General features: G+C 40.5%; 1 protein-coding gene across 4 annotated transcripts in view; it reads left to right on the top strand.

The window, feature by feature from the left end:
• Positions 1-22,018, top strand: part of LOC117290374 (T-box transcription factor TBX2-A-like) — a 47,039-nt gene extending 25,021 nt beyond the window's left edge. For 3 of the 4 annotated variants that reach the window (XM_033771736.1, XM_033771737.1, XM_033771735.1), the window contains 4 exons: positions 7,531-7,680; positions 15,258-15,334; positions 16,636-16,754; positions 18,205-22,018. In XM_033771736.1, the coding sequence (XP_033627627.1) occupies positions 7,531-7,680; positions 15,258-15,334; positions 16,636-16,754; positions 18,205-19,133 (1,275 nt within the window). In that variant the 3' untranslated portion in view covers positions 19,134-22,018. The remainder of the gene's footprint in view (positions 1-7,530; positions 7,681-15,257; positions 15,335-16,635; positions 16,755-18,204) is intronic. The other variant, XM_033771738.1, reaches the window with a different exon arrangement.
• The last annotated feature ends 1,160 nt before the right edge of the window (positions 22,019-23,178 follow it).

Genomic DNA, 23,178 nt, shown 5'->3' with positions numbered 1-23,178 from the left:
CATTTTTGTCCTACGAACATTCGCCAACCGCAGATAGCGTTGGAGTAATCAACATCCTTTCAAAATGAACCATGGTGAAGTCACATTAAACAAAAGCATGTTAAACATTCGTAAATAAATGTATGTCCCCCATCCATGATGTTGATAAACACATGGATGTTAAACATGGGTTGATTATGTTAATTCATTATAAACATATTTTAAATTACAACCTTCAGGTTGGCGTCACCCCTCAGGTTTAACCTTGACAACCCAATAATTATTTGAGAAGACTTGTTTTTACTATTAATGTTGAGTATTGGGGTATCGCCCATTATTGTTTTGAGTGAGTACACACAACACACTATTCATACCATGGTAGTTAAAAACTATTTCTGTGTATCCAATGGTACAACCATGGGTACAATTTGTGTTAACAACAACAGTACATAACATGGATACAATTAGTTAGTATTATATTAGTACAGTTTGAATGTACCATTTAAACAAATTAATGATGGTGTCCTTTTAAACTGTCAAAGCGTTTACACTGTAACAAACCCTGATTGAAATAAGAGTACTTTCGTTTTTTTTGCTAAATAAACTACCACACGGCGGTTTCTTTAGTTGAAACAGCAAGCATTCGTCGGTAAGCGATGTTGATGATTAAAAAAAAAACATGATAGGATTTTAATACAACATTCGGCACGGTACGTTTGGCTTGAGTTCAGTCAGCCGTACTGTCGATAGACGAACATTAATTTGGTTATAAACCACGCACACCACCGTACAACACAGTGTCAGCCGTGCCGTGTGGTGCCGGGGCCAAACTAGCCTAACACAGCTCCCCGGGATTTCATCAAAACCGGCCACCAAACGCACTTCTGTCCCCGCTGGTGTAATAATTAACACCTTAAGAACGGCCCAATGTGGCTTAATTTAGGAAACATATTTTATTATGAATTTTGAGTCGGCGTAACCCGTGGGTTTAATAAAGACCGTGGCGTTGAGGCGTCTGCGAGCCAGCGAAAGCCATGGGGGCTTGGGGACAGGGGACCAGGGGTGTGTGGCGTGATTGTGTTACGCGTTACACACAGAGAGACCTCCCAGTCATGAGTGACGTCATGCTTTAACTCCAGTTGTGGTGGGTTTCCTTTTGACGTGTGAATATATTATTATTATTACAGAATTGTTACTGAGGGTATTATAACGTGCGATTTTCTTGATTTGTGGTAAACCTCAAATTGGATTGGGTTAACTCCACCACTATTCTATCAGTTTTTGAAGTTGAGTTGTAGAATCACGAATGGTGTGATAGACACGTCAGGAAACTAGACCCATATTCTTCATGTTGATTGACCCTTGCATGTGTTTTAAAGCACGATTTTCATATCTGCATTTTGTTTAAAGGCTGTGTATGCAGCCCCTCTGTAAACCCAATATCGGTACGTAGTCCTTGCATTCAAAGAGGAAGACTTCCGTAAATTAATGTATCTATTTGTTGTATTTATTTATTTAATTGCTGAAGGCTGTGCATTGTTTATCCTCCCGTCACGATGCGATCTGTGCTAATACTGATGACATGCCGGAACATGGTTCGCCATTACTCACAGTGTATATAGTAGCAGTATGCCCTATAACACGTCTGCTTCCTCAATGTATATATATACATCACACACACACTCAACACAACCACAGACAATACCAGTATAGGATTTACTCTTAATTAATCACAGCCAAATATACAACCCCCTCCTCCTCCTCCCTCCCTCCTCCCTTTCAAGACAACCCATCGGTTAACCTGTTTGTCTTTAAGATTGAATCTTAACACGCCAGACAAGTGGTCCTCCGTGGAGCCGTGTCTTATTGTGAAGAAGATGCTTCTTCTCTTTCTCTCCTCAATGGATCAGTCTTGTGTAGGGATTATTGAAGGCATCACTCACATCTTACTCTCTATACCGTAGTGTCAGGGCTAATGAAGTGTTATAGCGCCACTGTTTGCATCTTGAGGGATGCTGTTCGCATGAGAGTCGAGCTTGTCACCCCCCTCTCATCCGCAACCCCTGACCTGCCAATGTTCTGCAAAATGTCTCAGTTGCTACTAAAAAAATCATCATTTGCTAACTGATTATTAGCATTCAGTGCAAGGCCTGATACTTCACGGAGGCAACGAAGGCGATTGCCTCCATGCCCCCTTCAAATGCCCCAGTAGAACTGTACAATTTCCTTATTGGATGCCCTTTACTAAGGAGATAGTGCATTGGTGCCCCCTTGCCCTTTCAAAAACAAAGCATACGGGCCTGCAGTGTGCGCAAAACACTCAGTGCTGGACGAAATCGTGCCCTGGTTTATCCTCAATCATTAAAGACAAAATCTGACGATGTTTTGATCCTTCAGCATGACTGCGTGGATTTACTTAATGCTGAGTTTTAGTATTCAACATTATTATTGCGCGTGACGTGATGAGAAAACCACTCTTTGGTCGTTGATCGCCAGTTCACCACCATCCGTGGAGAGTTATGTCTCGTTTTTATACTTGGTGCACAATTTTGAACTCTGACAATACATCTTTTGAATCAAATATCCACATGTACATAAGTTGAACTTAAAGAACATGTTAAAGGTAAACCTTTGTGGGATGAACAGTATTGTGAAAATGTACTTCGACTGAAACGTTTTGTTTGTGATTGCATTTTTATGTGCACAGTTGTTGCATCTACCTAAACAACATTAAATGTTAGGTAAAATTTGTATCAAAAAAGGTGTCATTCAAATCGTACTGGATCACTCGGATTATGAACAATGTTGCAGTTTGTTTGACGATCCGCCCTCTACGTCGACTTAAGATAGCGGCACTCCTCATCAGAGAGAGGTGATGGGTGATAAAATAAATGACAGACAGACAGACGTGGCGATTGGGGGATGGGATTGGGGATATCAAGGGACCCGAGTAAACCACTGAGACGGGGCGGGGCGTAACTGGGATTAGTTTGGGCTTAAAAAGATAAGAGGATATCTGGTCCAGCAATCGCTGTGTAAACACTGGATTCGCCACTGTATAGTTTGTCCACAGATATAGGGGAGAACCATTTTGTTTTATTGGGGGGGGGGGTGTAAAATGAGAATTCGTGTTCATTAGTGGAAAAATAAAATTAAACGCAAAGCCGCAAGACTAAACAATACTAGGCGATAACAGCAGTTTGTCGCTTGATTAAAATGACGTAATGGCCGCATGACGTAAGTTTTTGGCGCCAGTTTGCCTGATCACACTGTGCCGTCGGCTCTCGTATCAGGTCCGATTGCACGGTGCATCGGTGTTTTCGAGGCGTCGTCTCTTTGTTTATATTTGTAGGAGGATGTTGGACATTAGTCAAAATGCTATCTGTATAAGAAATGTTGGGACTGGATGCATTATGTGAATGTTTTTTCTCAGCCGCTTCTAAAAAAATATAGGTTAATTATTTGGACCGCCTCAAAGAAAGATGAAAAGGGAAACCATAGTTGTGGGAGCAAAGTACATTAATGCATGGTTGCGATTAGCTTTGCTGTTTTTTGTTGCCGGCAAAGTTTAAAGGGATGCAGTTAAACACCTCGGTTCCACAGTCCTATCTCAGCCGGTCGAGGTGTACGGAAGATGGCGAAGATTAGACATTGTTCGGGGAAAGAAAATAAAATGGGTCGCACGATCTGGTTGCCTCTTTTGACAACTTGAAATTAAGCTGTTTTTCTTCTTCTCTTCGTTCGTCTTGTTTTTAATTCGTAGGGTCGATGATGAGTAATTTATCATGTGTCTCCACTCGCGCCCTAGTTGAGGGAAAATAAAAAGTACAGTGTTTTTTATTTATTTTTTATGTAGGCCTAGGCCTTGAGACCATCTGTAAGTATAGTGTCATATCATTTCGCTGTTTCTTTTGATAATGTCTGCACTTCCGATCAGCGCGCGCAAAGAAGACAGACATCGCTGTCGTCTGCTAAAACAATAAATAAACCCCTCACACAGTAAACAGTAGTGACAAACCTTAAACCAGTGTTGAGATGTGTGTTTTGGTTTGGGGTAGACTGGGTGCCAAACTTCGATTCTCATCCCAGACAGCTATTAGTACGTAATCGGCGAGAACTATGCAATTTTTTATTAGCCGTAAGTACACCGCCTTGTCGGGTTGACGCCAAACATCGCTGGTGTCCCGCACTCTTCCAGCAAACACCACATGCCAGAATAGGTCAGCCTGGAAACACCTCATGTACCAGTCAGCATCTGTCACTTTTGGGAGATACTTTCGAGTTTGAGATGGGCCCACAGCCCTTTTTATTTCCTCAACCTCTCTCCCCCTTTGGCTTTTTGGTGTTTGAGGGTCCTTGACAGTCCTGATCTTCCCATAATCCAGGATTTCAACGCCCTCTTGAAGAAGAAAGTAGACTTTTAACGGTGTCCAGTTGATCCTTTATCTGTGTGTATTTGGCGACTGTAAAACCTGTGGTGTTATTTGGCGTGAAGTACCATGTTATCTCTCTTCGGTCTGCGGTATCTTGGTGTTGGCAGCTCCCTGTCTACTTATGCACACAATAGAAGAAGTGACACTGGAGACAGCTAGATTCTGTCGTGGGTTAATGATTTAATTACTTGGCCTTTGTTTCAGATGTTAAACACAGTCGCTAGCACCACAACTGCTAAGTGGCGGTGTGGCTCAAAAGAAAGGGAAAGATGTGTGGCTGGACCATCGTGGTATCTACACACACAAAAACCTAGAGACCGTAGTCTACCTTATCAGTCGTATCGCGGGGATAGATCTGCCAGCGCCACCGTTTGCCTTTTGATCAAGAGAGTTCAGACATCAATTACGGCTGCCGCAGAGGCGACACCAAGGCGTGAATCGGCACACGCTGGAAAAAAGGTCCCTTTACACTTTGCCGACTTGTTTAGTATTCGGGGTTGTACAGTGATACACAGGTACACTAACCTGGACCACACTGATGTGTGTGTGTCTCCCACCCCTAACGACACCCCCCCCCCACCACAAAAAATATAATGTTGGAATAAATGAGAGTCTTTAATCAGTACACAGTCGGTTATTTATCAGTCGCTTTTGTATACAGCGGAGCACACACACACACACTCCGCCCTTGGACTCAAGTGACTTGTGTACCGTGTTACAAGCCCTCTGACAATCGCTCTGAAGTACCCCAGTGTCGTCGGCTTGATCGGGGCTTGAGTGGGCCCGGACCACTTGGCCCAGATAAAACACTATACTATCTCTGGCAGCCATGTTGACCCATGACCCTTATTCGTCACCAAAGAATGGAGTTTGATACTTGCCTGCCGCTTTTAGAAAAACTAAAATCCCAGCGATGCTGTGCGTTTCGCTTGTTTCACCTGTTCTTAAAAGTACGAATGGAAGTCTTCGTTCGTGGCTTAAAGGCACTGGACACTATTGGTTATTACTCAAAGTAATTGTTAGCATAACAACTTACTTGGTAACGAGCAAGGGAGAGCTGTTGATATTATCAATATTGTGAGAAACGGCTCCCTCTGAAGTAATGTAGTTTTTGAGAATGAGATACTTTTTCACTTTATTACAAAATACTTAAGGTAAAGCCTTTAATTAGGCATCTGAAAGCACACAAAATAATGCAACAATGGTGTTTTTTCTTTCATTCTTGTTCCTCTACCCTCGTTGTATTTTCCATCATTAAACTGTCAAACGGTTGTATCGCATGGAACCCACCCCCTGTAGTGCAGTTGTTCCTCTATTTCATTAGGTATCATTGATGATGTACCAAACTTTCACCCAAAATAGAGCATTTTAATTTTCATAACTTCCATCCTGCCAATCATTTTTATATCACAAAAATGAAGGTTGTTATTAAAAATTAACTTTTCAAAGAAATAGGCGCTTCCTTATTGTTTCTTCAGATAAAACGGGAGTGTGTGGCACTCGGGGGCGTTGTTAGTGTTTCCACCACGTGTTGTGTTGATAATTACCCGCGAACAATTGGCGCCAAAAACTCAATATTTTAGCACTGCCGGCGATATCAGCACTTAATCGTTTCCACATTGTTTCCAGTGCTCTTTTTTTTGTAAGAGCCCATACAGTGGCGTGTAGCCAATCACCCCATGATTTTAGTCTGTCGTTTTAGCGGGGTCCTGTGTCGAGTTAATTTTGTCAGAATCCATTTCAGAAAATTGTAGGTTTTTTTTTCACTCTTCGTATAGCGGTAATCATCACCATCAACATCAAAACCTTGAAAGGTATTGTCCGTTGAGTTCCATGCGCTCATGCGTGAGGAATCCAGTAGTTGGGTACCACACCGGATTGTTATGGCTTGAAACGGAAGCCAAATTCGTGGCGTAATGCACTAGATTACGGATGAAATAATATTTTACTTTCATTAATCGAAGGTTGAATCTATTTTTGTGTACACACTGTCAACCACGCCGCCCATTGAGGGTCGTGACAGACAGTGATAGTGTTTCTCCTCGCGGGTTTAATGACTACTTAGTCAATTAATGGACTCAGTTTGAAAAAAAAAACAGTAAACGAAAACCCTCAACATTTATAGAAATGTTTGCCTTAAACATTCTCTCTCTGTTTGTTAAACCCATGGGAGTGTATCCCTTTTGCCGCGAAGTGAAACAATACTTTGCAAATTCTGGGTAGGGGGATTCTTTTTTAAAGTTTCAATGGTTTTAGTCGTTTCAGAGCGGAAGTGCAAACAAAATAGACTCGCTGATTGAAATGTGCTAGCCTTGTCACGATGGCATTACACCCTCCATTATAAAAATCACCCCAAAATGGAAATAGACCCAATGACAAAACTCAATGATTTACTGCCAATTGGTAATTTCCTTATGCTTGTTAATCACAAGGTTCAATCCCAGTGAAAAGATTGTAAATTATTTATGTAATAAACACAAATATTGTGGTGTATATGTAGCATGTTTATGAAAAATTGGAATAGAACATTCGACGAACGACGAGGAACTAAGGTCACCTTGCCAGCCCGGCTCACCCCATGGGAGCAAGGGGCTCCCCTTTCCAGGTGGGCCGCTAGTCCTTCGACACCACTCGAGGACAAAATCATTACGAGGCCCTGGTCAAAACAGATAAATTTCTCCCTTGTTTTTCTCGCTTTCATCATAAAACTGCCTTGTGTATTTTAGATGACACGTGCATTTCCTGTTTAGTTGGTAATTTATGTTCACTTTCATTTCAAACATTTTTTTTTCTTCAATGACCTCTTTTAAGAGTTACTTGTTCATTAAAGGTCTACAAACATTCAAGTGCTTTGCGGATCATACGATTTCCTCTTTTACTTCTATGGTTTTTGAAAAAAAAACACCGCTGTACAAATAACGTTCCCATTTAGTGGGCATGAGTGCCGGTTCGGAGTTTTCCTCAATGTATTTTGATGGTTGTGCAATGAATGTAATGGACTCAACTAAACTGTTTGTGTCCAAATTCACCCGGTATTTACAGTGTTTTCTGCCCCAAAAGTGTTTGTTTTCTACCCAAAAGTGATGATGTTTTTTTGTCTTTTTTTCTCTTCCACCAGCAGACGATTTTAAACTCGATGCATAAATATCAACCTCGCTTTCACATCGTCAAGGCAAACGACATCTTGAAGCTGCCGTGGAGTCATTTCCGCACATTCGTCTTTCGAGAGACGGACTTTATTGCAGTCACTGCTTATCAAAACGAAAAGGTAAGTTTCCTCTTAAATTTACCCCACCCGACCATTTCATTTGCATGACCCCATCTGTTACAGGTCCCAATTTCATAAAGCATGTATATAAAGCATACGCATTTGCTAAGCACAGACAAATGTTGCTTATTATAACAGAAACCGATCACCATCCAAAATTCCATAACGTTTACATTGTTGAACTGGTGCCCCACTCAGTTTATGCAAGCAGACCTGCCCACCTGTTGCATGTTAACAAAATAATACTCTGTTATACATTTTTTTAGTAAGGATAAAGAATAGTAAGGATAATTAACAAAGCTCCCCCCCCCCGACTTTGTGAGTTGTGACCATTGTTGACTGGGAATGTTATTTGATGGCATTTTCTTTGGAGTCCGAACAATTAATGGCTCATTATTTCATCAGTCATTCTGCTGCCCTGGCCCATACCTAAATTAACCACCTCGCTATTTTAGTTCTCGTTCATACTCGCGCATTTCTCATAATTAGGGACATTTCTTTTGCTGTCAATGGAGATTTGATGAGTAACTGGCTAGGTTGACTTAATGACTTGACGAAGATAGGAAAGAAATGGAGACGTCATGATCTTTAATGGTAGAGCTGCTGTCGGCCTTCAAAATAACCTAATTTGTTTACCAAGTCATCGGGGAAAAAATAATGTTAAGCATCAACGGGTCTTTGTAGAATGGCTTGGGTAAAAGGGGGTGGGTTTCTTAAGAAATGACACAGGATCATCCAAGAGAGAGTGAGTCTAAGATGTTTGGGATAACAAGCCTTTATGTTTCGTTTTAGAAAGGGCAGGGGCACCCACCCTATGAGGAAATTGTATTTGTAAATTTCTCCTCGACCATTTCAAGGGCACCAAGTCAATGATCATCAGGGGGCACGGAGGCAATCGCCTTCGTTGCCAATGCTTCCGTGAAATATCAGGTCTAATAAAAATTGATACACTGGTTTGCTCGGTTGTCCACGAATCTATGGGGTCAAATTTTGAAGCAGCAAACCACTTAAATGCATTCATTAATCTCAGTTAGTTTAATACCTGTATTCGTTTACAGTCTTGTGCTTTGCATTGTTATCTTAACGTTCGTGTGACTGACAGGGGCAATATTAGTGGTTTTTACAAGCAATTTTTTTTGCTTCTGTTTATACACGGTGCACGGTAGACTGTGTATATGTTTCCTTGGGGAGAACCCGAGCTGTGTCAGGTAGTCTCGTAAATCACCGAGTGAGCTTCTGATGTTTTTTTAAATATTCTTTGCTCTTATTTTCCTTCTCGTTGTCCATCTTCAAATTGAGCTGTTCGTGAAATCTATCGCTTGAAGTTGGCATGTGAAGACTTCTGTATTTTACCGGAGTATCTGTGGATAGTAACCATTGAGATAGTTGACTTTACCCGCCTCCAATTGCCTTTCGAGTTAAACTCTCTCAACACTAGACCACGGAAAAACATTAGCTCGGTTATGAGATATCAACCAATATTGGCCATTTGACAGGTCCGTCATTTCCATATTAAAAAAAAAGTTAATCTGAAGTTTGAAATTAGTGAAGTTTGGCTTGATGATTAAGGTTATAATGATGATCTACCCTAATAACCAAAATTAATTAAACTTCCTGGCAAATTAACAGGCAGTAATTTCATTTTTATTACCAAAATGACAAAAAAAGGAAGAAAAAAAGTGGCCAACCTATCATTGGCTGACAATCTAATGAATGATATATTATTTCATTATAAAACTTACTAATTTGAAAAGGGCTATTTTTTAGTTTGTTTACTCACGCGAAAGAAAAACAAATTGTGATGACTTTCAAATATCCCGAATAAATTATTTATTGCGGTTGTCGGCTCCGCAAAAGCCCCCCCCCCCCTTCCACTCACCGAGAAAAAAAAAGAAAAAAAGAAGACGAATGGGAGAGATGTGCGTCGCACGTCACTTAAGCAATTTTCAGTCAACACTCGGAGGATTGTAATCTTCGACTTTTTCGATCGTAAATCTTCGAGATTGCTTCGTTTGCTGTTTGAGGTTTTGCCAGCTCAATACGGCAAGGTTCAAGCTATAAGGGGAGAATTCTCACCCGTAACGGCACTTTGTCGGTGCTGCTCATTCCAGAGTGTTTGTATCTTGGAAATCAGAAGAAGACAAAAAAGTACAAACAAAACGGAGACGAGGTAGTTGTTAATAACAGTGATAAATCTCACGAAAAAATAATCTTCACGAGAAGTCGTAGGAGATATTGGGATTAAAGTCAAATATTATTTTGTGTGAGAAGTCTTTCCCTCTATAAAAATTGAAAACGAAGTTGGTTTTTAAATACCAAATTAAATTCTTCTTGTTGTTGCTGCTATTGTTGGTGGTGTTGTTTGTAATGTTGCTGCTGCTGTTTTGTTTTGTGTTAATATTGTTGTTGCTGTTGTTGTTGTTGCTGTGTTGTTGTTGTTGAGGGTGTCATTCTTTTCGAAAGTCCTTTATAGTTGTTTTCTTTGTTTAAGGCGAAAATTCTTCTTCCTAAATCATTCTTTGTCTTCCACAATTGTTGGCTTCACTGAATGAATCGCAGTGAAGAGACGAAGCTTTCCTGATTGATACCCAGCGAACCTTAATTAAATGAGTTTCCCAAAGAGCTGATGTAGACACAGTCTTTATATATACCTAACCAGATGAATTTGACCATCGATCAGTAGGTGCGGACACAAACAACCACCAAAAGAGAAGAACATTCTAACGAAATATCTTGTCAATAAAACACAGCACTTCGAAGTTTAACCGAACGATGGGAAAAACACACACTCTCCCTCTCACTCCTAACTGTCTTCACAGCTAGCGCAGTAGAGTGCTACCCTATTGTTAAGTGTGTACTTTTTAAATAAATAAAATTAATTAAACACGATAACTGTATGTGGTCTGATGGCGCGAGAGTGCCTTTCAAGTCAACCATTTAGAAAGAAAAAAAAATTGTCAATAATGACAGTGCCGCCATAAATGGTGAATAATTAAACACCATCGGTCTGGGGGTGAGAAAGTGGTTTGAACAGTTTTCTGCTCATTGTTTGTGGTGGGAAAAGGGAAACGCTCATCAAATTCACCCCGTACCCCATGGGTTCAAGGTTTTTCCAACCCTGTAATCATCCATTAGAGAAAAAGACAGGGACATACAGAAAAGAGACAACCAATTAAACACCCGATTAAAAAAAAAGAATTGGAGTTTGATTAACACAAAAAGGAAATATTACTCTGGCTATTGCTCAGCTCGTTTTTTAAGTCCATCGTCATCGCCAATGATTGAGGACTTCAGCACAAATACAGATGTTGTTTAGTTGGCTTTATATATAGAGTGGGAGTGTGCAGACATATCTCATGGTTGGATGCCACTTTGCATCCTCTTCCCCCACCCCCCCCCACCCTCAAGGTCGGATTCTTGGTACGCGCTCTGGATGTTCAAACCTTGCCGGCGCCAGCTTGGGTAATACTCGGCCCCGACGACAAAACCCGTTAGTTATAATAGAAAGAAAGAAAAAAAGAACCGTGTAGGTAATTAAGGTAGATAGCGTGAACTCCCCACCAGTCAATTGGTCGGGTGTTTTTATCTGTTGTTTTTGTTTGTCTTTTCTTTTCTGTGTTTTATCTGTTTGTTTTTTTCTTCACTTTTATGATATAGGTAGAATTATTAACGATCATTTTTGTGTATATAAACAAAATATGTGTAAAAAATTTACAAATTGCTCAGAATTCCACAGGAGATATGCAATTATTTCCCTTCACTGCCCTCTGCAAATGTTGTGTTCTTTGATCTTCTTCCCGAAGGACCTTTGAATAACTTTACCACTCGGGCCTGTTACTTCACGGACGAAGGTAATTGCCTCCATGCCCCCTGGTCATTGCCTTGGTGCACTTGAAATGCTCCACTAGAAAATGTACACTTTCCTCATAGTCATATGGTGCCCCTACTCCAAGGAGAAAATGCATTGGTGCCCTTGCCCTTTCAAACACGAAGTTATACCTCGGAGAAGAGTGAAATTAATGAATGTTTTATACACCTGCTTGTGTAAACTCCAGGCAATTTATTTTGCCTTTATGATCTGAAGGTTGATTTTCTTGGTAATGGAGTTCACAGGAGCATCTCGTCAAGCACAATGGATTTTTATCACCTAACTGAAAACTAAAACGACCATTTTAAGTGGTCCATGTCTAAGTAGCTCTCAAAAGAAGCATTAGGTGTATTGTTATGATGACGAATTAGGGAAATTGAAACAGTGTATGTTTCTACCATCATGTTGTATTAATGCAAAGCTTTGACGTGGCCATGGATTCGGAGGGAGACGTAACCATTTTTCATCATGCTGCCATTTTGAAAAGTGCAAAGGCGATGGGGCGTGAAGACGCGTGCACTGTTGGAACCGTTTAATGGCATCATAAAAATGGCAGGTTTTACACGAACGCACAAAACAAAAACATTTGAATAGTACGGGAATGAAAAAGGTAATCAGTCCGAGTTGACAGTGATGTGACGGACCGGGGAATCGCAGCTTTGTAACGGCCTCGGTATGACTCTTTCACGCCTTGACAAGATAGTTATATCAATCGCACCTGTGGACCAATCGGTCATTATAGCTCGACCTCCCCCTCCTTTTTGTGTGTTACTTCCCCGCCCCTAGGTGCTTCCCTTCATTCGAGACTCATTACAGACGGGTGAGAACTACGCGCCTTGTTCCGTGTGTGCCCGCAGTGAAGAGAAACCTGTCCACTGCCTGCCAGTGCCTGCCAATGCACGACCCGTCACCTCCACAGCTCCCAGCGGGCAAGGTCTAGGCGCCGCCGTCTCTCCCTCTTCGAGTGTCTGGCAGCAACCTGCAGTGAAAATCACTCCTTATTAGCGGAGTATAGAATCCCCTCCCCCCTCTGGCTTTGGTCGTGGGCATCAGACCGTCAGTCGAATGATGCTCTCTTGCTTTCTGTAATCCTATTTTTGACGCTAATGGAGACGATGTTACCCGTATGATCGAGTTAAAGATCCACCCCCCCCCCCCCCCCCCATCACAACACAAACTATGCACACAACGGGATGACATCACAACGTGTTAAACTGTGGCTTGCCTGCGCTTCAACACTTCTTTTTATACCGCTCTATATCAGCAGCGACGAGTGGAGAAGACGAAGAAAAAAACTGCGTCAAAACTCTCATGCCCGATGTCTGGCGGGATTTAATTATTTTCACGCACGGCTTTCAGTCCGTATAAAAAGGAGAGGATAAAAAAAGAGAGATATTATTCAAACCTCGTATTGTAAACGTGGTTTGTTCACACCTACCCTCCCTCCTCAAACGGCAAATAAAAGATGGAGTGACAGAGAGCCAAGAAAAGTAAGACAACAAATCAAAACTGCCATAGTTAAATAATACAGGGGCGAAATTTGATAAAAGTTTCATCACGCCGGTCAGGGCCTCATCCCCCCTAGAGCCAACCATATGTACGCGCTGTGGTTTGCAAATCGCTTTGCGTGCAAAATGTCGCCATCCCCTACCGCTAGCACCCTGCGATTTTCACACCAGTCGCTTTAGTGTGAAGATGAGAAAGAGAGAGACACAAAAAAATGCTATAAAGATAAAAACAGCAAACCATGAAGGTTGACTGTGCAGACTTCGCTAGACAGAATGTGTTGTATTAACATTATACACAGAGAATACTCGGAAGTTGTTTACCATAGAAAATTCAACAATCTGTGACCAACAACGCGCACGAGCTGCTAATGATTTCTGGTCGCCCGTTCATTCATGAAGTGTTATATTTAAATAGTATGATTATGTTTTTAGGAATGAATCATAAATCCATGGTGTCACACCTCTGTTCTCTTGCACTTTCGGTTTTCATTTTGAGATCGACTGTACTTGTTTCGTAAATGTGCTGTCAGCTAACCCTAAAAAAAAAAATAAATAAAAAATAAAATTTGAGATGAGTGAATAAGAGATCATGAACTGAAAGTTTGTTAAATACTTGAGGAAAATTGACATAGCATTTGTATTCATTTCATATACACAATTGCACACATTCACACACAAAAAACAAGTAAACAGTGCCCAACAAAACGGTGAGTTTTTATCAAATATTTAACGTCAACGGAATCACATGTAGAACACGGTGGGGTTCTGTTTTGTATGGCGAGGTGTTTTTTGTTGCGACTGTTTTGGGGCTTGTTTTTGGGTTGGATTTTCGGTGGAGTTCTTCCTGTTTGTTGTGTAGAGGATCGACGCACGGACGTCCGGTTGAGGCATTGTTCATCGTGTCTGCATCCCCGTGGAGGGGCTAGTTGGGTCGGCACCAAACAGAGCTCCAAACACGGTCCATTGCTCGTGACCCGCGGACAATTTGTTTGAAGCACACGTATATGATATATTTAGATTGCGGTTTTTTCTTTCTTGCATTTTTATTTGCGTAATCGGAACTCACAATAGATATTCATTCTACTACACTTACAATTCTGTTTATCGAAAATAGTATTTCATAAATTAAATAAATAATACTTTTGAAAAACAGATTTGAGTTTCGCACAAACAGTGTTTAGCAAAAACTCGTGGGTTGGTTACATACTTAAACAGAGATTCTAGTTATTAAACCAAATTTATTAATGATTGATTACAAAGTTGTTTTTGTTGTGGTGATTTTGATATGCACTCCGGTAAATGAGACTCATATTTCTCAAAATCACAACTACAAAAAAAATCAAAAAAAAAAAAAAAAAAAAAAAACATCTTTCCCAGAAAATAAAAACATTGAAAAGGAGGAAAAGACAAGATCATACCGGGGGTGAAAACAAAAATCGAAATTGGTTTTGGGTTGTTTCCCTATCTCAAGTAACTTGAGCTCAGTTGTGATAATTTCAAGACTCGAGAGGGGGATTGTTCCGGCGCGTCCTAACCGGATCAGCTCGCTCCGTTCCTCCATTCGAGTAGGTTGGTTTGGAAAGCTGTAGACGTTTGTCTCCACCCGGTCCGGTGATCCGTGAATCGTCTTAAAAACACACAATCCGGAGGAGACGGACCGCTAATACCATGGTGTAATACAAAACCCTATGTCGTCTGGACTCGGATCGTGTTTGGCGCGCGCGTCTATCCGTTTCCGACACGAAGAAGGAACCATGGCGTCTAGAAAAAATAAAACGGCCCCCAATCAAAATGAAATAAAACATTTTTTCTTTCTTCTTTTTGAAATAAAATACAACCACCCCACTTCAACCATGTGTGTGATGTTCTAGCCACTTAAATTTGATATCGCCGGTGTTGCTTCGCTTTAACATGGTGATCAAGCAAAAGTCAGAGCCGTAGCTGATATATTAGAAAGAGCCTAAACGACATGTAGTCATAAGTTCAAATCCATGTGTTTATTAGTTATGGGTATCCCATGAACAATTGGAAGGGGATCAGACTAAAAAGAGTAGTGTCCTTAGGCTAGTTAACTTTGGCCAGTGAAAGGGTCGGTTGGTTTGTCTACTTAATGTATCGTTGTGCCTTGTTTGGGCTCTGTACAATTTACTTTTAATTTTATGTTTATGGACTTTCTTTTTGTGTTTTTTGTTTACTTGCAGGTCACACAACTGAAAATCGACAATAATCCATTCGCCAAGGGCTTCAGGGACCAGGCAACGGGCAAACGAGAAAAAAGGTAGGCAGACTTTTAAAGTAAATTTAATTTGAATTAAACAATTTCCTGTTGAAAGATATGAATATGATTTCATCATTCACTTTCAAAAGTGATGATTTATTACCTAGAACTTCATAAGCCAGTAAACAACAACAAATCAATCTTTTAAAATTGTTCTCCTAAAAAAAAAAATCAGTTTTACGTCATAGTTTTGAATAAAAGGGAGAGAAAAGTTAGTGAGAATCTATACCGTTTGTCTAACGGTAGGCCCGGTGGGTTACGCGTGGGTAAGAACCCCAAGGGCAGGGTGGTGGGGAAGAGGGAAGGCCCACAAAGGAGCATGTTTTTCCTCAAAATCGTAAATCAAGAGTGACATTTCATGGATGAGGGAGCAAAAAGGGATTTGGTTCGTCACGCGTCGCCTACCTTGTACTTTTTCGAACTCTAGATACAACTACGAGGAAACGAACATGTTGAAATCAAATGATAATGATTTGAATATCTGATTTCAAATTTGTTTGTCTCTATTCCTCGTTTTATTTTCGATTAATTATTGAATTGGTTTGATTGTTACTAAACATAAATCATGGTTTACCATCACGGGAATAATGACCCCCTTGATTTGTTGCTTATAAGCAAAATGACACTGATTACAGAATTCTGAACCCAAAACTCTGTTATAGATTTGTCGCAAGCTGAATGTGTGTTAATTTACATCTTCTGTCTAAAATTGACAACTCGAAAAGGAACATAAACCGAAACTTTGCTTTCGTTTTTGTTCGATGTTTGTGTTCTGAGAGTTAACATTGCCAACAGTGATTGCACTGTCGTGAACCTTTGAACTTCACGGTTTTAAGCTTCTCTGAAAACTGTGAAATCATTGTGGGTTTCTTTTGTTTATTATTTTTTTTTTTCGACAGATGTTGAAATGAAGGACTTTGTTTGCCTTGTTCCATTTATGTGCGATAAATCGTACATACTTTGACACTTAAGTTTTCGGTCGTGAGAAATTATTGATCTGTATTGATTGTATTAGCAATAATTATTTCTGTTCAAGAATATTTCTCATAATGTGTTTTTTTTTTTTTTTGGGTAATATTGTTTATGGTGACCTTAAAATTAAATATCATTAGTTTGTTAAAGATGATCCCCAATTTGTTCCAACAATGAGGGGAAAACTTTCTGCTTCATAAAAAAGCAGTAACCTATTGTTTGTCAAATGTACAAGTTTTATTAACAGCTTTAAATTTAATTTCTTCATTAACATTTAACTCAACCCGACTGCTATTTCATCTTGAACTTTGTATGATGACTCCTTTCAGAAAATATCCGTCGGCTAACTACGATCTTGACCACAGGGATCCCGATGACGTAGCAAGCGACCCGGAACCCGAGGCTGGCGAAGTCAGCACGACGAGTTCCGAGAAACACGAAGATAAAAGTAAGTTGTGAGACGACCGCACACTGTGGATTTTATTAAATCAAGTAGTTCGTGGGCGTGTTCTGTTACGGTTTTCAAAGCATGTTGGGCTGTACATCAACTACACGATGGCAATTATGTTGGGCACCTTACTGTAGGTTTTACATCAAGTAGTTCGTCAGGGTTTTCTGTCTAGGGTTTTCAAATGATGAAGGGCTGTACATGAACTACACGATAGCAACACTGTGGGCCTATTACAGCAAGTAGTTCATGAACGTATTCTGTCTAAGGTTTTCAAACCATGTAGGGATGTACACCAACTACACGATGGTAATGCTGGAATCTTGACAGTGGTGATGCATTATACGTACAATTAGCTTGAGTTGTCTACCATCACACATGCGTAACGTACAGACAAGCACCACACACACACACTTCATAATGTATTTATCCTTGGAAGAAGAAAAAAAAACCAACGATGCCTTGTTAGCAATAAAAAAATAGACGGAGCCATATTCCAATTAGTCCGAATTAAATTCGGATTACTCTGGGACCCGAGTATCCGATTATTTCATATCCGATCATTGGGTAACCGATTTCGAAAACATCCGACGGGGGGGGGGGGATCAATCAGTGATTCACTCATGTACACCTCTTCAAGGTCAGGGTTGGATTCCACGTACTCATTGTCAGTGGTGTATTGTTTTATGGTGATTGAGTGCCTCATTATGAGACTGAGAGAAGGAGTAGCTTATGTATTTTAACGGCACGGTGGTTCAGAAGCACTCTTACAGACTCGGTCAATATATTATCATTTTAAATATGAATGTTTGTGTCTGTTCTGATAAAAGAGATTTCCGAATTTAAGCCGACATTTTCGGTTTTGAAATGCTCAGTGCGTCCAGGCCAGTAGATTCAATTCCAAAAGTGTCTACTTTCGCTGGATTTGCCGACAGATCTAGTTGTTTTGTTTGACTCGAAAAGAAGAAAATATTTGTATATTTTCAGTCTTGGGGTAGTCGTCCACTTTTGAAAGTTTTCTCGAAATAATTGCGTTTTCAACGAACAAGAAAACATGAGATTTGACTGTTAGTGGCCTGACGTTTCTACCCTAGCAGATTTCTTCTTGAAGATTGAAGGGCTGGCTAAAATATAGCCTTTGAGAAAGACTCTGCTAGGGTCCAAACATCAGGACACTAAACTATGTTGTTCATTTATATACCTAGCTCCCTTTGGTTGGGAAGCAGTTTGCAAGAGCTAATTCTATTTTCTTAATTAATTATCCATACATCTCACGTCCTCTCGGGCAAGACAAAATCAGTTCGACGACGTGGAGCTGCTGTTGATACCCTGGACTGTTGTTCTTGATAATAATTCGCCAAAAGATATTTTGAGTAATTACCGATGGTACACACACCCTTCCCTTATAAATATTCATAATTTTGTATCCTATTTTTCTCTCTCTCTCCAGTTATTTCACACCACGATCGGGACGTAGCCTCCAGGCTAGCCGCCGACCACGAAGAGGTGACCGAGATCCTACGCCGTAGGGCCGAACACGAGAGGCGGTCTCATCATGAAACCAAGCTGGAGGATGTTGAGATGCGAGATGTGAGCCGAGAGAAGATGCCTTCCTTAGGGGAGAGGCATCACCATCATCACGACGACGGCAGCAAATCGGACTCTGATGAGCGCACGAGTAGGAAACAGGAGAACAGAGACTCAACTTCTGAGAAGAGTGATTTATCCCAGAAAAGCAGCAGCGGCTCGCCCGCCTCTGTCATGAACCCGTTCCACGCGGCGGCCACCGGGCACAGCTCACACCCTCCGGTGGTCACCCCCGTGTACCCGACCCCGCACCCGTTTTTCCTGCACCCGCAGATGGCTCTACCGGGTAGTGTGGCGAACCTAGGAGCAATGTCGCACATGATTCCTTTTGTACCGCCGTCGTCTGGCTCCTACTCACCCTCAACTCATCACTGTCTGGACGCTCATTCAGCGTTTGCGCTGACCGCTCATCAGAGCCTTCTAGCTTCTCAGTCTGGTCTTGCCGCGTCTGGTTTCGGACTCTACTCAGACCCGTCGGCATTGAGCCAGGCCTATGCAAGCAATGCATGCACCGGTGCAATATTCAGCGGTCACCCGCGCTTCAGGTTTTCGCCGTACGCCTTGCCGGCTACCAGCACAACGATGGTCACAACAGCGAGTCCATTGGCAAGTACGCTACCCTATGAGAACTCTCTTCATTCGTCGAGTTTGCTTGGACACTCGACGACGTCGCCAACGATCAGCGTCACGAAGAACGCCACGAGTCCCGTAGCCTCCGTTGTTAGTTCAGCCGCCAGTGAGCTTCAAAATATTCAAAGAATGGTCAGCGGGCTTGAGAAGGAGCCTAAGTGACGCATGAACATTTTAATATGATGTCATCATCTCCTTAATTTAAAGAATAGATTATAATTATTATGAACTTTTGAAGAAAAAAAGGTAAACGAAAATTCGCACCAAGATATTTAAAATGATGAACTTAAAAAAAGAGATGGTAACGCCACCATAAACCAACACTTTATAACGTGTAGATGCTGTCTGGACATGTATTTTTCTTAACCTCTGAAATACCGCCCTCGCTATTGTTCAGTAAGTAAAACAAAAAAATCGTTTCAATTACAAAATGTTACCGATTGATGTGGGCCAATATTGATCAAAAAACTAAATATTGTCAGGAATTTTGATTTCTGTAGAGGTGCTAGTTCACAATACGTCGACCCATCACAAAGACATGGCGACAAAATAATTGTGGTGTTGTTTTTTACCATTCTTCTAGCAATCTGTAATTTTGTGGTGCATTATTGTAAACACTTTATGTCAGGGTTTCATGCAACTTGATTGATTACCAAAAGTCTCAATCGAGATGCGAGCTTTTTCATGTAGATGTTTGTCACAAAAATAACCATGTTTGTTCAGCTTAGAAAAAAACAAAAATCAATTTCGTTTTTAATGTTTTCGTTACCAAGTTTGTCCTCGTCCCCCCGTGTTTAGTTCCAAGCCTTGATTTTGTGTGTGTCGATCCCGTGTTATAAGAGGCGACATCAAACCCCACCATTCGAGGGGGTGATTCGTTTTAATTCCGAGAGATCATGTAAAATCGATGGCTGTAGCTGTGACATTAAGAAGGGTTGGAAGGGGGGGGGGTCCTGACAGACAGAGTAAGTCTGAGATAAATTTGCACAGTCGCCGAATTATCGACATGGGTTTGTTACACGATCAGCAAAGCGTATCGGATCGCTTATATCCTGGGACTCTGCCTCGTCAGTCTACGAACATTTTCTCATCCTCGATCTCTGGGTCAGAAATCTCTTCATTTTGTGGGGTTTAGAATCGATATATTATGTTTATATTTCATGGAATGGGATGAAGTGGGGTTTAAAACTAGGTGTAGAGATTGAATTTCATATTTTTGAGGGCGGTGTGTTTAAATTCTGCTGTACGCACGCGCACTGAAGTCAAATTTTGTCGCCATTAGGTTTGTGCCTTTCTACAAAACAAAAGAAAAAGAAATGTGCACTCTATCCAATATAGCGTCAAAAATATAATTGGTCACATCAAGAGGGAGAAAATTCTTCCTTTTGTCGTCCATAATTTGTGGGTACCATCCAAATTCATGTACAGTGGTAACAACAAATGTGATCTGACTATTAAAAAAATACCCTCGTCCAAAGGAAAAATAATTTACGGGTGTGTGTTTTGTGGCAGGGTAATTTTTACTTTGTGGGTTCAACTATGTCTCAAACTACCTTGGAGTTGTGTTGAGATAGTCGAATTCTTAGCAGATTCAACCCACTAGCTTTTGAATCAATGGTGAAGTTAATAAGTGCAGTCCGGCTATCTATAGTTACCATCTGGCCAGAACAGATCAGATTCTTCTCTTACTAAACACCAGTCTGTGTTCAGATGTAATGATCAAATTGATTGAAAAGTTCCAAATCTTCTGGGATTTGATGAATCAAGTTTGACTTTTTTGCAAATTCCAAATTCTCATTGATCACATTATTTAAAAACCATTGTAAACCATTGGCGATATCTCTGTTATTGTTATTGTTATGAATATTATTATTGTTTCGAGTAGTTGAACAAAATCGGGTATTAACTTGTTTTTTAATCGAACAATTTTGCATTATGCTGCCTTGATTGTGCCGAAGTCATAGATTTTAATTTAAAAAAAAACAGCAAAAGATACGTTCAGAGTGGATTCGTGTTTGATCAAGTGTACATACTTTACGGTGTCGAATATATTTATGTTTTGTAACATAGAATACTTGGCAAATTTTTTGCAAAGTTAAAAAAGAGTTGTTGTACAATAAGGTTATTTATGAAATAGTTCGTAATATATTAATACATTTAATGTTAAAACAAAAAGCTTATGTCGTCTATTCATGACAAATTTTAAACTTGGCAAATTCTTTTTTTTTTTTTACACATACACATCAAAACCGGATGTGACGTCATCATGGAAAGAGGTCATGAACCCAAGTTAAGATCTGGGTCAGAATGATTAATCCATAGCAGATATATACGGGTCAAGAGTGGCCACAACTCCTTCCGGGTCACACTGACGAGTTGTTATGAGTCTGGCGTTTATCACTTGATTGTTTTTATGTAGTTCATCTGTGTGGCATGTATTGTAGATGATATGAAAATGGGTCAAATGACCCAATTCGGCCAGATGACCCAATTCGGCCAGAATGATCAGATACATGTCTGACTACCGAATTGGGAAATTTTGCTCAGTTCGGCCAGATTATCATATCAGGTTTCGGATGCCGCAATTGGGCCATACTCCTCATTTGGGCCAAGTGCCTTAATTGGGCCACTTGGCCGTTATTATACAACTGCCACAGATCTGAATTGTGTTTACTAGCAAGACTGGTGTTGTGATTCTGGAATAAGGAAAGAGTCATATTCCAATTCGACTGCACCACACACACACAACAAGGCAATACAGAATTACGCAGTTTCTACTATACAGTCGTCAGTATTTTCTTTGTTAATTTGTTCAATATTGTCTCTCTGATGTCATACCTCGCACAGAGGTCATTGATTAATTTTAATAGTCAGTAAATAATGTTCGTTTTAGTGTACATTTTGTACTGTAAAAGACAGAACAACCAGAGAAAGCCCCTTTTCCCATCACAAACGAAGGCTTGTTGAACATAGTTTAAAGACACTGAACACTAATGGCAATTGTCAAAGACCAGTCTCCTCACTTGCTGTATGACCTCAAATTCTAAATATGAGGTCTCGAAATCAAACTCTTGGAAGATTACTTCTTTCTCTAAAACAACTTCACTTCAGAGGGAGCCGTTTCTCACAATGTTTTATACTATCAACCTCTCCCCATTACTCGTTACCAAGTACAGGTTTTATGCTACTAAGTATTTTGAGTACTTACCAGTAGTGTCCAGTGTCTTTAAACCCTCATGTGAGGAGTAAAACGGAAAAGCCTTAACGGGCAGTGCCAAATGATAAACAAAAGTAAAACAAAAACTTGGTGTGATTTGTTGTCCATTTATTCCTGTCTCGGTGTAAGATTTGTGTACGACGTTATTTTTTGTAATTTGGACAAAGCTCAGGATGTACCTAGGATCTTTGTCTAGTGTCCTTTGTGCTTCAACAGTCATGAATGCCAGTGATCATTATAGTATACAGGGGGACAGACTGCAATATTAAGTTTTCGTTGCATTGGTTGGGCATTTTAATAAACAAAACTCATTATTTAGCATTTTCGGTGGGGGGGGGGTGGTGATGGCTAAATGAATCCTGTTGAAAACTCTACACGTATACAGCGATCCGCGGTGAACTATATTTTGATGATATTTTGGTGAAGTGTAATTGAGAAAAGGGTCAATGTAATTGATAATGCTAAATCATTGCTTTACAGAACAAACAGAAGCTTAGAAAAACAACATCACTGACAGCAGTGGGGTTTCGTACAATTTAATAGAGCTGCAGAAAATACTGAATTAACAAGTGTCTACTAGATAGCAGAAATGAACAGGATACCAGTCAAAAATTGTACATGTGACATTGGCTAGTTTAGCTCAGGCTGGTAACCTTATTCTTGTATTAAAAAGCATATTTTTGTTGTGCTCGGTTCCCTTTTTTGTGCCATAAAGCAGTTCTATGGAACTGGGCCATGTGCATAAGAATGACAAATTCTTCTTCTGTCGAAGAGCTTTAGGAGAGAGATGGAAGTACTTAACTTGACCGAGTTTCCAATCAACTTTACCAAGAATGTATTACATACCCCCACTCCCCGTAGGTGTCCAAGCGCATTGCAGCAGCGATGACCCAAATCCCTTCAAACAGGCTCAAGTAGCTAGCCCCTTCCCCAAAGCTGTATTCCCCCGCCTAGTCTCAACCCCCAGGGGAACGGGGGTCTTGTCTTAAT

Source organism: Asterias rubens, chromosome 5, assembly GCF_902459465.1.
Source record: "Asterias rubens chromosome 5, eAstRub1.3, whole genome shotgun sequence".
Classification (NCBI taxonomy): Eukaryota; Metazoa; Echinodermata; class Asteroidea; order Forcipulatida; family Asteriidae; genus Asterias; species Asterias rubens.
This window is presented reverse-complemented; position numbering and strand designations above follow the sequence as displayed.